Below are 15,557 nucleotides of genomic sequence, written 5' to 3' on the forward strand. Positions count from 1 at the left end.
TTGGTTTCTGTGCAAGGGCGATCTTTGGGTATAAAGAGACTTGCAGTGCCACCTCAATGGCAATTCTGCAGTTCAAATCCCCTCCAGGTTCTCCCCTTCCCTCCTGCCTATGCTCTCTCCCTTCTTTCAACCCCCTCCCACCCCCAAGCCTTGTTTCCTACCAGTGTCATATTTGACGAGCTTTCCCAATAAACACACTCAAAAGACCTTCGAACCTACCCCTCGACGCAGTATGTCAAACGCCAATTTTCACTTGGAATGCTTTCGGTCTTGGAACCCTCCCCAAGAGAAAGTGCAGCCTTTGCAGAATCGTCTCGAGATCTGTCGCTACCCGAGTCCGGTCTCCATCTCTGCTACACCGTTTCCTTCCGATCACACGGACCCCATTCCACATGGCCAGAAAAGTTCTGCTCCCAGGCTTGAGCGGCATCCCCTTCCAGTTCGCCCACCAGCGGAGGTTTGCGTGGATGGCGGCCTTCAACCAAAAGCTCAAATTGCTCAAAACGAATCGGAGGTGCTGGGGCAAGCATCATCTATCAGTCTTGACCCTGAGAGTTTCCACTTGGAGGGCATCGTCCTCCCTTCGGACGGTCTACCAAGCTTTGAAAATGTTGATCATGCAATGTTTTCTGATCCCATTGTGCAAGATCCCGAGGATCAATTTCCCAGCTTTGAGTCAGGCGTCTTGGAGCTCGCTTTCACTTCTGATCAGCACTCTGGGGTCCTTGAAAAATCCCATTCAGACCGGAGCTTTTCCAAACTTTGCGACAATCGATCCGGCAATTCTGGGAAGTAGCCATTCCCAGGAAGTTGAGCAGGCTCAAGCAATAGAAATTATGTCTGGTTTCACAACACCCCCGGACATATTTTTGGCTGAACCACCTCGTTTCTTGAATGAAGATGCTCCCTTTGACGGCAGGCGACATGCTTTGAAAAGGACGCTGCAATCTGGCCAGCAACCTTCCAAAATCAGCAAACTTTCAGTAGTCGTAAAAAGTCACAAAAAGAATCGGGCTGGTTGTTCGACTCACGGACTCGGCCGCCAGAATGTCTCGTTCTCTACTGTCCGTGCCCAATTCTCTGCCCTTCCGGTCGAGCACCGACTACAATTCCTGTCGTGGCTATTTGAAGGCGCCTTATCTCAGTGCCTCCAAATGCACTCCAGCACAAATGACGCCTCAGCATCGGCATGTGTCTCTGGACAAGACGAAGTTTCGACACCCAGGTCTGAACACTCCACCATGAGTGCCGGAATAGCTGGTGCGAAATGCGCTCGTTCCTCGAGGAAAGGATTAAAATGGTCCGCGGAAGAGGATCGGCTACTGGTGAAGCTCAGAGAGGAAGAAAAGCTTGCTTGGCCGGAAGTGACCAAGCGGTTTGGTCGAGTCTTTCCCGGAAGAAAGCAAGGCTCCCTACAAGTGTATTGGAGCACAAAGCTTAGCAAACAGAAAAGATGATTGGAAATGCCATCCGTTTACTGACGTGGATCCGCAAACCTAAACGTCGCACGTCTTTATTTGCCTGTATTGTAACCGCAACGAACTCCAGTCAGGAGTCCGGCGCTCCATATAACCGGATTCCGGGAGTGTATTTGACAGACAACGCTTGATTCAATTGATACTATGATCAAGTCTCTTTCGGCTACTTATCGAACCCAAAGGGAAACTTTAAAGTCTTCAAACCTGATTTTCCTGCTTAGACCCTGCTGCAAGACTAGCCTACCTATTCTGCCTTTGGTTGTTTCATACGCCACGGTTTTCGGGAGACGCTTTCTTTGTTTTAGAGCAAGACCTTCAATATTTAAGTAAAACGCCGTCCATCTTCTGCAAACAATTGACACGAGAATTTTCTGATAAGTTCCGTTTATCTTTGGCCAGCTTTCATAGCCGTTTCGTTCTCCTTCACTCGGGATGGATAAAAGCAAGGACCAAGGAGATTCCGAAGGTGACCTTCCGGATACATCTCAGCATCTTGTGGGGAATATGGCCCTATCCAGGGAGAAGACAAGTTGCGAGCAAGGCAAGAGCAAACATTCACTTATCTTGGCTAATAAGTTGGCTTTGGTTGTAGAACCATTCTACAGACCACACTCCTCTCAGTAATGAGCAGAAGAGCCGACAAGGTGCGGCCATGGTGTCTTAATCCTCGCTACCTTCATTTATATTAAATCTAATATTCTTCTTCCTTATAGGTACTTCGTCCAGAACTTCCGCACATGGCTTTTTTTGGCATGGAAATAGATGCAAGTTCTTGCGTATTCAATGGGGATGCCGTCGGCGGCATGCGTCAGAATGGAACCGAGGTCCATATGGTCAGCGGTAGGTTTGTCAGAAACAAGAGTGTCTTGTTCAATGGCGATCTGGACCCGGAAAGCTTCATGAAATTATTCAGCAAAGACCGCTAGAATAATCGAATCGGCGCAATTTGCATGACCTAGTAGTTCCAGAATCCAAGAAGATGTCAGCCTCAAAAAAACATATCACTTGTTTTCCAATAGACACGAACCCAGCTTTGGAGCGTCTGATAATGCCCAGTATAGAGCATAACTATCGCCTCTGACTTCTATGGCCAGTAACACAGTTTGTGTGCATGAGTTGCCCTGTTTTAAAAGGACGCAATATCTTTGAATGATGGAACGAGTGTTGGAGTGAGATGATCGGAAGTGATCCATGCAGTCGGATTACTGATTCAACTCTTTCCTTCGGACCCTAAATGGTGCTCTCTCGGTTGGACTGATCAACCGGATGCGCCTTTCCTCGGAAAAAGTGCAATGAGCTTAGACTTAACTTCCGAATGGGTGGAGGGATTGGAGGAAACTTAAGAATCTCAATATTCGTGCTATAGTGGGGTTGAATAGGCGTTGCTTGTGTTCTGTCAGGTAAGTTAACTGACAATGCGAAGAACGTATCCTCTGTAAAGGAGCCCTTCAAGAACACGTTTCGACTCACCAGAATAGGCATGGCCTTCCTTTTCTATCGCCATTGTATTATTGTTCGATAAGTTAGGTCTGATAATACTAGGTTCCTCTCTTGGACCTTCAATCGGCCTATTTGGAGCAGCAATGGCTGGAAACTCTTGTTCAGGATAATTCATCATGCAGGGAAACAGCTGTGCATTGAAAGCCGAAAAGATGGACCCAAAGCTTATGACATGTAAGTGGCTTCAGAAACCGAGCACATTCCAAAATGGGACGCAGACACAAAATCAAATGAACAAATAACAAAGGTCTGCCAAATTCCGCGACACGCTGTAATCATGAAATTGGCGGGTGGTAAAGTGGATAGTCCAGCCCATAATCTCATATTCCAAGCCACGATATAGTTCAATCTTTTCTAAAATGCATCTTTCAGTTTTCAGCCCCTTTGTATCTTCTCCGTAAATAGGAGACAGGCCTGTCAAGGTTGGTTGGACCACAGCTTCTCTTTGAAGCTTAAGAGCAATCTTCGCCAGAGGAGCTTCCTTTGAGTCCAGAAATTGTTTTATTTTGAGCATCTGGTCTATGCACGTCCAAAGAGCACAACCGATTTCGGTGTCGAGCGCGGTTTTTGGTGAAATCTCCACCATGGCTATGAATATTTGAGTCGGAGTGAACCAAAGTTCTGGTGGTCGAAATTTGAGCTCGCATTGCTGTAGAACAGGTGGGATGAAAGGCCAGAAGCCAGTACCTTCAGGATTCGGCCTTAACACTTTGGAAAGGTCAGTATATGATGGACGACATTTCTTAGTAGTAGAGAAGATCTTACGGTGATAGAAGGGGGATAGAACCGTGGTATTTTTCACGACACTAAAGCCAGCTCCGGGGTCCATAGTCGATTGAAGCAGGATATTCAGGTTTGATTTTCTCGATTTTCAAAATCTGGAGAGAGCAGAGGCCTTGGATCACCATCAGCCTTTTTTAAAGCAGTACATGTAGAACGTTTTATTTGTTACCCAATGTATAGGATGGCTGGCGCTCTAACCTCCTATGTCTAGTTCTTGTGCTTCAACCGCCCTGTTTTGGTGTCGCGCAAGATTTTCACATAGGAAAATGACTTGGAGTGAGGTGATCAAGATTGATCGATAGATTCAGTATGGCTCAATCAAGATAAAATACCCTCTTCAAGACATCATAGCTAAGAACCAAGATTCGCCGGCTCTTTCTGAATTAGATAATACAGGTATTGCATGCCGTGGTCGACTTCAAGATACAGCTAAGTCTTTGACCGCATGCAGGCAAGGGGATGTGAAATCAGAGTAATAATACCCGGCGTCGTGAGTTGGACTAACAACAGGTTTACGAGCTCGTAGAATCCGATTTCAGTCATGAACTCTTCAACATTAGAAATGGGAGTATATGCCAATCTATCCAATTTGTGAAGATGGAAAAAGAGATTATAGAAACAGCTCGCTAATATTTCAATAGAGAAGCGATTTTCTACTATTTCTGGATTGGATGGTCGTCCGTGTCTCCTCTGGTACGCTGGGGATGCCACAACTCCATCAGGTAATTTTCAGTATTGAAGGCCCAGAGGTTTTTCTCTTCACACTTCTGGAAAAATAACAAGCTACCCCATGATCTTCTTTATCATGACCGGTATGGCCCCCGAGTCTGCTACCTCTTCGACTAAGAGGCGGTCCTTTTCACCTCGAACATGCCCTTGTCTGATCGAGAATCCACTTCCACAAGTTAGCCCACAATCCCCACGCCTGCGAACTGATAATAGATTAGTAAGCTTACAGGTAGTATGAAAATTCGGTCTTCCCATGAGTGTGGCTAAAGTGACTCCAGTTAGTAGTTTCACGAAAAATTGAGAAGCCTTGCACTTGACTGACTTTAGAGCGCCTATTAGATACAATCCTCCAAAAACAGCGCTACTTCCTATCTTTTCAACAACCATGGGATCATGAAGCAGCTCATGATTGTCGCCACTTGCCAAATAGAGACGGTTATTGCTGAGTGTAAAACACGCTCTGTATAAGTGAGTCCTGGCATAAATTAGCTTCGTGTTGACATTGCTCTTGAAAGTTGACTTTACCCTGGTTGACCTTCAAGGGTGAATCCTTGCCATTCTATGCAGAAGACATGCTCCGGATCAAGCTTTCGACCGTGTAATGGCTCGTAGACGAGAATGACACACCATAGGTGTATCCCTTTGTCAAATGCACTGCAGGGGATGATTGTGTCGCCAGGATGCAGAGCCGCACGTGACCAAGTATAGAAGATCACTTGGCCTTGATTTGAATTTCTTATGACTTGATAAGGTGCCTCGGGGCAATTTTCATCTTGAGAGTCCCCATTCATCAAGCTTTGTCCGTGTGGATGAATACTAGGAACACTTTGCAATTGGATATTGAAGACTGGATTATGATGCGTAGAGCCCAGAGAGCCAATTAATTCACCCTTCCGAACCATCAATATACCTGCGATGACATTTTGGCACATTTTTGAATTCCGGAGAAACGGCATCTGTTCAAGGGTATTGCAAAGATCGTCGAGGATAGCAACATTGACCACTGGAGCACATATTATATGCACCAGTTTGGAAGTATCTGTCTTTGATTAGTTACGAACTCAATATCCAAAATAAGGGCTACAAACTAGTTGTGCAAGTATCGGGTGGCGGCCAGTGCTGTGAGCCGCCCCTAGGGCAGACTAGAGGACGAGTAATCCCAATCCAACTCTCAAGCAATGCTTCGCAAATCTCATTCGGAAGCAGTCCGAACCTGGATTCATAATAATCGGAGAGCACGATGCAGTCGATAGATAGGGCCGGGTACTGACTTGGGTTATGACCACCCTTTGAAATAAAGTCGGTATGGCTCCTCATTGATGGAAATTTGTGCGAGGACTTGCTTTTTGGTCCCAGATCAGATGTCATTTGCTTCCAGTTGACTGTGGAGAGGAAGGCAAGAGGTTTGGAGGAAGAGGGGTGTGTTGATGATCTATATATTTGTTTGAACTTTCTGTGGCTAAGGCACACTCGGCTTTAACAAGGCTTAGACACACCTACAGCTAGAGTAGCTATACTACCGATTTCAATCTTTTTTCCGACCTGAAGGGGTACTAATCACAGGTTCGACTCATCAACAAAAAGCGAGTCTCCAGACAAGTAGTGAGCTTAGACTTGATCTTCCTTTTCATATCGTTTTGCGCATACACTAATTATTACATGTTAGTACCGAAAGATCTGGGCTTCACAGCATGCCATATTTGACCTCCGCATCAAAGGGTCGCGTTTGATAGAGTCGTGTCTGATTCGACTTGAGAAAGATGTATGACGAAATGTTTAGTTTTCTTATCCCGGATTTTCTCGCCGAAAGTTATGCATAAAACTTCCCTGCGACATTCTTTGAGAATAGAATTCGGTGAGCTAAGCAGGGGACCGTTGAAGAGGGGTGGTTTAGGTATTGTATGAGAGGCTTAAAGCTATTATGTATCAGGGTCAAGCCTTTAGACGCTGAAGACCTCAGTAATTAAAATTCGTATACAGAGTAAGCAAAATGATAAAGCTATTTCAGACACGAGGGTCCTCGTTTGGAGTAATTTCCCCTGCAAATACGAAGCATGTTCTCCTTATTGCACTTCTGTTTTTTCCCCAGTGACCCCCAAAGCACCAGTTCCTTTGCCTGACAAACTTTCATATGTAACAAGAAAAGATCGCGAACACATTTCGGCCTTCCGCAGATCCATGATCCGCAGTGAAGAACTTCATCAGATCCGTCATAGTATTTCACAGAGAACAATAAATCCGGGCTGTTGACTGTATTGTGATTGTATATTATACCAAGGAATTCCTTGAAGTATTCCACTTGGGCCAATAAAGTGATGTCCAACAATCTTGGCTACGGAAGAAAATATTAATTCAAAAAACTCGAACTAAAATGATATGATAGAAACTCACCCGAAGCTCAGAATTTTGGTCTCCGTCTGGCATCTTTGACTAGTACTCCTGTTCTTTAGAAGTAAACCTTGCCGCCGTGGGAAGAGATGCTCCCCTCTTCCAAGTTGACAATCTCGCCTTTGGGAGTGTACGCGCAAAATTTTGAAGGTATCGGAGGAAGCTCAAGAATCTCATTGTCTGGGTTGTAAGGGGGTTGAATAAGTGCTGCATAGGTTCTGTTAGTTGAATCGATGAAGGCGGCTCACTGGAAATTATTTTGCACTCACCGGCATGGGAATGATAAATCTTATTTGTCGCACTTGTAGTTTTGCTTGATGGTGCAGATTGGGTACGTAGTTCATATCCGACACCTTCAATTGGCCTGCATTGAGTAGCAGTGTTAATAACTTGTTCTGGATCTTCGTATGGGTCACTTCCACTCCACAAATAGTTATCTTCATCATAACAGGGAAAACAAGACTGGATCCAAATTGGAAGGAGCAAAAACGGTAGGCAGGTCATGATGGACATTCAGGCAGGTGAACAATTCTCTGAGATGGCAAGACTCTCGTATATAAGAGAGCACCTACCTTAACCAGGACATCATGAGTCAAGTTCGTGTTTCATGGACTTCAAGAATGGTAAGTGGATTCTCCCTATGCTAGTAAGTATTGAATCTAATATTTACGAGGCTATCCATCTCCACTTCCTTCTTTTCCCAGCCGAATCAGCTCTGGAATCATTGCTGCATTTGCGTATGGACTCTACAGATGTATATCCCGAAGATCTCAGCCAAGACGCTAGCTTAGTTCTACAGGCATGTAAGTTCCTGAGAGGCAGTCGAGTCGACAAGGGATCCATTGAAGAGGATGTGATTCTGCCTGCAACCGCAAATTCACTAGTGCTGGATCTCAGCCGTTCCACCATTGAGAAGTTATCAGTCATCACTTGGCATTTTGATTCATCGGGTGCGGTATCTGAAGGGTTGAGCTGTTTTCTCAGACGGCCGATTGATAATGCAGTTTGGGAGGCAGTCCATCGATCGTACCAGGTAATGACGAAGCAGACCGTCCCCTTCAAAGAATTCAAAGGCTCGCACGACTTTTTACTGTACCCTATCTTGTATTGAATTTTGGTAGAATTTGACGCTTTCAAGAACTCGGAGTTTTGCAAAATTTTAGGAACTAGTACTATGATGCGAAGGAAATTTCGCTTGGGTTATATGAAAAATACAGTGAATATGAGGTAAATAACCTCATAATGATATGCATTCAGCCTATGTGTTAATTCAATAAACTTCATCTAATAGTTGAATGATAATATTCATAGGACCACGTATCCTTGCGAAATACAGGTTCGGTCGCACGCGATGCGGGTGGTCGCTGCTAGATAGCGTCTCACACGTACCCCTGGTTTGCGGCTAAGACAAGTCTGACAATTATTTCTGCGAAGAGACGCTAGGTTCTATTTAGTAGGGGTGGCACTTGTCTGCCCGGGCAGACAAGTGCCACCCCTACTTGTGCATTAGCGTGAGGGACTGAGCACCTGACATGTGCCCAAATAGTAGAGGGCATTGTGGTCCGGTGCCTCCCCATTTCCCTCTTCTCAACCTACTTTTTGTCTCCCATACTTCGAAATGATCTCCAAAGTCAGTGGATGAATGCTGGATGCTATTGCTTTGCTAATACATAATAGCTTGAGGAAGATATCCACGCAAGCATAAGCGATTTGAAGCATCTCCTCCTCAAAGCCGGTGCTAATGTATGTGCCCAGCCCATGAACTTCCCTGGCCGAAAGTCTAAAGAAAGTAGGATATTTGTGATATATTGGAAGGCATACTCAACTCATCAGATGAGGTCACGGCACTCCATAAAGCGCTACGCAGTCAACTAAAACGCCAATCAGAAAGAAAAGACGATGCCAATTTCAAGGAGCGTCGTAGATGGTTTCAGCAGTTTACGTCAAACAATGGCGCAAAACTCGGAGCTCAAGAATCGAACACACTTGCACACATCACCTCCAATTGGGAGCTTTCAGAAGAAGAGATCAACGCTTTGTTAGCATGCTCAGTGATTTGGTCAACCAAGCCAGAGCTTTTTTGGTTTGGTGAGATGGCCCACGAAAATACCGTTCTTCGTTGCTACGAAGATTTACGGAGAATGGACGAAGTCGATCCGTTTCGACGAAAAGTCATATTAATAATACTTGCCCAACACGTGCGAGAAGTACAAGAGACAATCCGCCTTTCGGGGCGAAGAGGCAGGGAAAAGAGGAACAAATCTCGAAAGCAGCGAGAAAGGGTCTTTCTGCCATCCGCAATGCATGCCTTGGTGCATGACTTATGGCCCCGGCTTCAACCGAATGAAAGAGGTAAGATAAAGAAGCGGTTAACCGAACATTCTCTCTACGGTTGGAAATGGATGCAATTAGCTCAGCCTGGAATCGTCCTCTCTCTTCAGCATGCTAAAACCAAAAAGTAGGTTACTTCGCCACAAAGTGAGATATTAGCTAACTTTTTGGCAAGATTCGAGAGATTTGCCTGGTCCTCGGTTGAGTTAGAAGCGCTGAACCAATATGTCAAAACTCTTCCGCAGTATCAGATTCGATCTTACCTTTCCAGGGCAATGAGCTCTATTACGTCTTATTATGTTGGGGGGGAAGTACTCTGAGAGAGCTCCCTTTATCACCGACTCGCACTCGCCAACGCCACCCGAGGCCAATACGTTAACACCAGAAAGCGAAGGCCCTCCGAGTGCAGAAGAGGCTCATACGCAGAATGAAATCTCAATTCATTACCAACCCATTCCATGTTTCAATTCCCCCAATAGCGAACAAATGGTGGGAAATGCAGATGTCCAAGAAAATTCAACCAAGGCAACAGGTGCTGCCGGAGCTATCTCAATCCCTCATCATCATTCAAGCCTATCGAAAACCCAAGGGTGTGTCAATGAGATGAGGTCGGATCAAATACTCCATGCAATTTCGACAGACAACGCAGCGCTTAGCGGCTCAGTAAGCCTACAGACTAACCTCGAGCCACAACCCGTGCTCAATCCCCTTCCACCCTTCTCGGGTAATCTCCACAGTCCTATCGATTGGGAGCAGGCATATTCGGCACTCGAGCCTCCGTTCCACCGAATTAGTCAAGCAAATCATTGGAGTGTTACTGTTGGGGCAAGCGAGACAAGAATTCACCAACCTCAAGCCCAGGGTTTTTACGAAACCGTCTCCAACCCACTGCCACCACTAGGTGCTACACCTACATATCTGCCATTGGGCTGGGATTCACTCTCGGATTCAATGTCACTTCAGGACTTCGCAATCGTTGATTCACTTTCGAACCCTCTGCCACCTTTTAATCCCGGCGAAAATTGGTCAAGTTGATAGCTCACTTAAATTGCATATGTTCATTCACTCCCATTCTTGATCTATAGCGATAGTGCGCTTTGCTTCACATACTCAGTAAAAGCAGCACGGCTAGCCCCCCCAGCCTTGCCCGAGAATGTTATTTTTTCATGGCCATCTAGACTCATATCCTGCCCGCTTTCCATCTCATATAGAAGTCCATTGTCAAATCCAAGCTTCCCTAACGCAATCCAGACAATGACTTTAGTCTTGTCATCGGGGGACATGCCCTGACTCATGGTCCCAGGGCGAGGCATGTGGGCGGTTGATATTAGGAACCATTGGAGTAAATGTGCTTTTGGATTCGAAGACACCGGGCGTCGAAAGTGATTGCCTACTCTCTCGATATTTGCAGGATTCTGTAGTCTGTAAGCAATCTGGCGAGGACAAAGGCCAAGCCACTGACCTTGAACCATTCGAGGACCACACGCTCGACGTATTTATTTGCCTGCAGGATGCGGAACGGATAATGCTTCCCTGCTGGATCTTTATTCTCTGACATAAGGTCTTGTCCAGAATCTCGGATCGTTCGTTCCGCTTCGTCCGCAATAAGATGATCGACTGCTTGCTGAATGTTTCGTGCTTGGGGCTCCTCTTCTTGTTGAGTATTAATTCGCCGCGTCTCTATTGCCTGCTGAATTTCATGCCCTGGTTCCATGACTTTTCTGCGGCTTGGCGAGCCAAACTTGTATGTTGAAGTGTTCGTAAATGGTTTTCAATAAAAGTGGCATCACTGGCGGGGTCATGTGGGCGGGACCGCGAATTGGCACCTTTCGCATCACGTGATATTTTAACCTTTTGGGCACCCAAAACGGCCTGAACAGAATTTCTCCATTGGTGCATTAGCTACTATCATCACAGCAAATGCCATCAATTTGCAATAACTCTCAGCATTTGAGAGTGTCGATTCATTCACACTTCTTAATGCCATTTTTTGACTTTTCCGTTCCGAGACAAAACCCCTCCAGGCCTATTTAGGGTCACTGGTAAAGCAACATAAGGTTGGCAGGAAACAATAGTTACTCGCACATGACTCAAAGATTACCCTGGCGGCTATTCAAAGGCTCAGGGAGCATGACCCTGTCCATCACGCAACCCTCGCGAACCAGTGAACCGCTGACTGACACGAAGCGTAACCAACACAGCCCAACCAAATGAGGCGCACGTCTCGGACGAGTTTGCTTGCGGCATGATTCTGTTTGTACGGGGCTACGAGAGCTGTTATGCGCGCCCCAAAGAAAACTTGACTAACTTTTTAATTTCCTCCGAACATTGTTGCGGGACTTGAGAAAGGTGGTACTACTTCGCGGATAGACACCTCATTCCAATTCAGGCTGTGGTTCGTCAGTAGGCTCGGCATTTATATTTCGCGGTTGTTCATCGCGCACGGACTAAAGTAAATATTTCCATTACAAGGCAGCCGTAGGGCGAATTTCATCAATCACATTAGGGTAACATTCATATTCGATACTGGCCCCAGGTCCCCGTGATGACTTCAAAAGTAGCCTCAAAAGAGTAGTTATACGGGGTAGCCAGTGTTAGTTCTCGACCAACGAATGAGTTCTCGTTGCTGCCGAGGCTTTGGGATGTAGCGCGCGCGGCCAGAGCCACAATTGAAAAAATAAGTTAAGTTGACAGGTGACATTAAGCTGCAAATAAATGATGCCTCCTTCTGAAGCGTCCAGTAGAGCCCCGAGCGCGAAGATTTGCGGATCTTCTTGGGCACTAACTGAAACTCTTGCGGCTTTGCGACCAAGTACTTCGAATGGCCTGATGAGTGATGGCCTACGGATGGAAAGGCAGTATTGTTCCCACATCCGGTCATTTCCGTTTCTATAGACAATAGGGACCTAAGGGTATTAACGCCATACCAATGATCTCCGCGGCGGTGCATATGAGGACCCTGCTGCCGAGATGTCTCTTAGACCAAAAACAGAAAACCAAAACAGCATCATGTCAACAAGTGAAACTTAGCGCATAGCCAACCAGATAACCAACCAGGTCTGCGTTCGCAAGGAAGCGGAGGAAACTCAATTGTCTGTCATTCTCGGCGCCAATCTATTTTAGGTATCTGCTTTCGGGGAGGGGGGGCAGGGGGGGGGGGGTTGTTTCTAATTCTCGAGGCAGACCGAGAAATGGTTGATCGGATAGGTGGCCTAGAGGTCGAGTGGTGGGTCCCGAATAAGCCGCAGACAGGTTTGGCGCCGCGCTGTAACCAAAATATTTGCCAATGTGGGACGGGCGTCCCGTGTACTGACATGTTATGGCCTGTCGCGTGTTGTCCCGTAGTTTGACTCTAGTTTATTTGATCAGCAAATGCACTTAAAGGCCCAAGCGTTTAGTGATTGGAGTGCATTATTCCTGTTCTTTATGCGCAATTTTAAGAAGTTCAAAATACCAAGTATTGTAGAAGTTAAATAGCAGCGTCTTTCGCCGTCCAACCTGAACCCAATTGTTTCAACTTGGACAGTCATTGATAAAGTTATTTTTTTTCAACCTTACATTTATCATGTTTCGAACTCCCATTCTAGGCTACCCCCTCAGGGCCATAAGATGGTTCAGGGAAGATATCTATAAGAATAGCCCCGAGAAGCGCCAAGAAGCCGAGACAGCCATCAAAAAGTTCTACGATGTCAACAAGGAGAGCATGGAGAAACGAGGAGTTTCTGAAGCGGTTGTCAAGTGAGTGCTTATACATAAGTCAAAGGCCGGCTTACTCACCAAAACAGGGGACCGAAACACAATGATCCCAGAAATCCGGATCCCAGAGGAGAGCACTGGACGGTCGAGATGATCAAAGAGGATGGTGAATTTGTGACAAAGAGACATGTCTATTGATGTACATTGACTTTGCTATGCGGCTCAGACGCATGTGATGTTGATTAAATCGCTCCATGAAACTGTGATATGCGCTGCGCTTTCCTTATGAGTCGGGACCCAGCTTTATTGATTGAACATTGTCGGTCGGGAGGTCTGAGATGTAACAGGAACGGGACCGGGGGAAAAAAGTGTTTTTGGCTACCCCCAGGAGGTTGGGGGGGGGGGTGTTTGTATAAATGGAATACATATCATTCATATCTCTATGTTGTTGAAAAACGCATACTGTTTAGCCAAAAGTGGAAATCGCCTTTCTCCTACAAGTAGCTCACTGGGCCTGTGAAAGCAACTAGTAGTAGTAATAATAAATTTCCATGTAGATTAGCTCGACAGTAGCCACAGCTTAAGCAACGCAGAAAGAGTAGTAGATAGATAATATTCCAAGAAAATTAACGCCCAATCCGCTAGATAATTAATTACAAAGAGATGCTTGATGGACAGAGGAATGCATGAGTGGAGACATATGGAGACATTGAGTCACATCGGTGCGACCGTGGAGATGAACTACTGCCGAGCTGCAAAAGGGGAAGCCAGCGCGGTCGACTTACGATAAGATCCTCATTTATCACATTTGATCGTTGCATGTCCCGGATATGATTTGGATCGTAGATCTTCGTGTACAGACACCCAGCAGCTGAACCTCACGCGTTAATGCCTAAAATATGTAATACTCTTGGCACAGGAGCGAGCTAGCTGACTATAGATATCACGTGACTGCAGCGCCTTGGAACTTATAAAATAACTGTCCCCGACCCCCCCCTGGGATCATTTATATTTTGTCCGACGAGCGGTTCAAAAGGTTCATGCCACAATTTCTGCAAATAACATCTCAAGATGATGACTACTTTCAAAAAAGTTTTGACTCGGGTAAATTCTCGAGCTTGGCTCGGCAAATTCTTCGAACCTGTTTCATCAAGATCTCCCAACCCACACCAACCAACAGAAGAGGCGGACTTTTATTCTACTGGAGGCTTCCATCCCGTTTCGCTTGGAGACACTTTCAACTCTGGCGCATACAAAGTGATGAGGAAACTAGGCTACGGGCAATATTCTACCGTTTGGTTAGCTAGGGATTCCAAGTGAGTGTAATTTTCCACATTTGTCAACCATGCAACTTATCAAGTACTGAAGGGCTCAGAGGTATGTGGCCCTCAAAATACTAAGAGCCGATTGCTACGGTGGCTCGCACGACATCTTCGAGCGAGAAATTCTCTCGAGATTATCCGATATTTATGGGAAAAGCAACCATGGAGGCCGACACTACGTGTTACCCCTTCTGGATCAATTCGAACACGAAGGGCCAAATGGACAACACGTATGCTTTGTGTTCGACGTGTTGGGCCACCATTTGGATTTTCAAACCGCAAAATACGAAGATGGGAGATTGCCTCTCAAGGCAGTAAGAATTGTAGCGCGACAGCTTCTACTGGGGTTGGATTTCCTCCATAGGGAGTGTGGAATCATTCATACCGGTACTGCGAACCGCCTTCTACCCACAATAATGGCGCTAATTATGGTCGATATACAGATCTAAAACCTACTAATATACTACTCGAGCTGGAAAATCCGCAAGAAACCATTGATAAATATCTATCTGAAGTTCCTGAACGGATTAGTAATGAGTTTGGTGTTACAAAGCCACTCAGAGAGGTCATCAGGACGCCGCTCATCTCTCAAATGCGTGAGCTGCACATCAGAATAGTTGACTTCGGTGTTGGTACGTATCACTCGTCTTGTCATCTTTCTAGGCGACACTTACACTGGCTGTAGCTTCTTGGTCAGACAATCATCTTTCGGATGTGGTTCAATCTCCAGCTTTACGAGCACCAGAAGTCACAATCGGTGCCCATTGGGATGCTAGGGTTGATATCTGGAGCCTCGGTTGCCTTGTGAGTGTTCAATATATTCGTTCAAATCGTTTTTCATTTCCTAATTTTCAACAGATTATTGAGTTTATGCAAGGGATAGTGCCTTTCTCTGGAGTGGCAGCAAAAAACGGTTCGTGGACGGTTGATGATGACCGGCTCGCAAGGACAATCGAAATACTTGGCAATTTCCCGCCTGAGCTTCTTCGGAAAGGAAACAGAACTGCAGAATTTTTTAATACGGATGGTATGCCTTTCTTTGAAAAAGCAAATGCCAATATCATGTTTTCCTAACTTTACTAATTCTCCTTAGGCAGCCTTCTTCGAATCTCAGATCTGACATCGACAAGTCTCGAAAGACTCATAGATGGCACTGAGAGGCCTTTCCTCAGACCTAACGACATGTCCGACGCTGAAATTCCCATTTTCATTGACTTTCTTCGAGGTATGCTCACAATTGACCCAACAAATCGAAAGTCGGCCGCAGAACTGCTACAGCATGAGTGGCTTAAATTGTAACTACTTTCATTATCGAGTTTCCTATTTTTGG

General features: G+C 45.7%; 7 protein-coding genes across 7 annotated transcripts; 5 read left to right on the forward strand and 2 right to left on the reverse strand.

Annotated features, from left to right (window-relative positions):
* Positions 1 to 232: 232 nt before the first annotated feature.
* N7483_002375 (uncharacterized protein) lies at positions 233 to 1,457 on the forward strand (the record flags this gene model as incomplete). Its single annotated transcript, XM_057085812.1, has 2 exons — positions 233 to 721; positions 744 to 1,457. The coding sequence occupies 2 exons, from the start codon at positions 233 to 235 to the stop codon at positions 1,455 to 1,457; spliced, it is 1,203 nt and encodes a 400-aa protein (XP_056951961.1).
* A 6,008-nt stretch (positions 1,458 to 7,465) lies between these two features.
* Positions 7,466 to 7,989, forward strand: N7483_002376 (uncharacterized protein; the record flags this gene model as incomplete). The annotated part of the gene is made up of 2 exons (XM_057085813.1): positions 7,466 to 7,501; positions 7,552 to 7,989. 2 exons carry the CDS (start codon positions 7,466 to 7,468, stop codon positions 7,987 to 7,989), a joined length of 474 nt encoding a protein of 157 aa, XP_056951962.1.
* A 1,517-nt stretch (positions 7,990 to 9,506) lies between these two features.
* Positions 9,507 to 10,244, forward strand: N7483_002377 (uncharacterized protein; the record flags this gene model as incomplete). Its single annotated transcript, XM_057085814.1, has 1 exon — positions 9,507 to 10,244. One exon carries the CDS (start codon positions 9,507 to 9,509, stop codon positions 10,242 to 10,244), a length of 738 nt encoding a protein of 245 aa, XP_056951963.1.
* A 44-nt stretch (positions 10,245 to 10,288) lies between these two features.
* Positions 10,289 to 10,522, reverse strand: N7483_002378 (uncharacterized protein; the record flags this gene model as incomplete). Its single annotated transcript, XM_057085815.1, has 1 exon — positions 10,289 to 10,522. The coding sequence occupies one exon, from the start codon at positions 10,520 to 10,522 to the stop codon at positions 10,289 to 10,291; it is 234 nt and encodes a 77-aa protein (XP_056951964.1).
* Positions 10,523 to 10,599: 77 nt separating this feature from the next.
* Positions 10,600 to 10,923, reverse strand: N7483_002379 (uncharacterized protein; the record flags this gene model as incomplete). Its single annotated transcript, XM_057085816.1, has 1 exon — positions 10,600 to 10,923. One exon carries the CDS (start codon positions 10,921 to 10,923, stop codon positions 10,600 to 10,602), a length of 324 nt encoding a protein of 107 aa, XP_056951965.1.
* A 1,851-nt stretch (positions 10,924 to 12,774) lies between these two features.
* N7483_002380 (uncharacterized protein) lies at positions 12,775 to 13,103 on the forward strand (the record flags this gene model as incomplete). The annotated part of the gene is made up of 2 exons (XM_057085817.1): positions 12,775 to 12,947; positions 12,995 to 13,103. 2 exons carry the CDS (start codon positions 12,775 to 12,777, stop codon positions 13,101 to 13,103), a joined length of 282 nt encoding a protein of 93 aa, XP_056951966.1.
* A 1,716-nt stretch (positions 13,104 to 14,819) lies between these two features.
* On the forward strand, positions 14,820 to 15,526 carry N7483_002381 (uncharacterized protein; the record flags this gene model as incomplete). The annotated part of the gene is made up of 4 exons (XM_057085818.1): positions 14,820 to 14,859; positions 14,913 to 15,031; positions 15,086 to 15,254; positions 15,321 to 15,526. 4 exons carry the CDS (start codon positions 14,820 to 14,822, stop codon positions 15,524 to 15,526), a joined length of 534 nt encoding a protein of 177 aa, XP_056951967.1.
* Between the last annotated feature and the right edge of the window lie 31 nt (positions 15,527 to 15,557).

This window comes from Penicillium malachiteum (assembly GCF_028827825.1).
Source record: "Penicillium malachiteum strain IBT 17515 chromosome Unknown utg000001l:1.0-8184562.0:1.0-8186909.0, whole genome shotgun sequence".
NCBI lineage: Eukaryota > Fungi > Ascomycota > Eurotiomycetes > Eurotiales > Aspergillaceae > Penicillium > Penicillium malachiteum.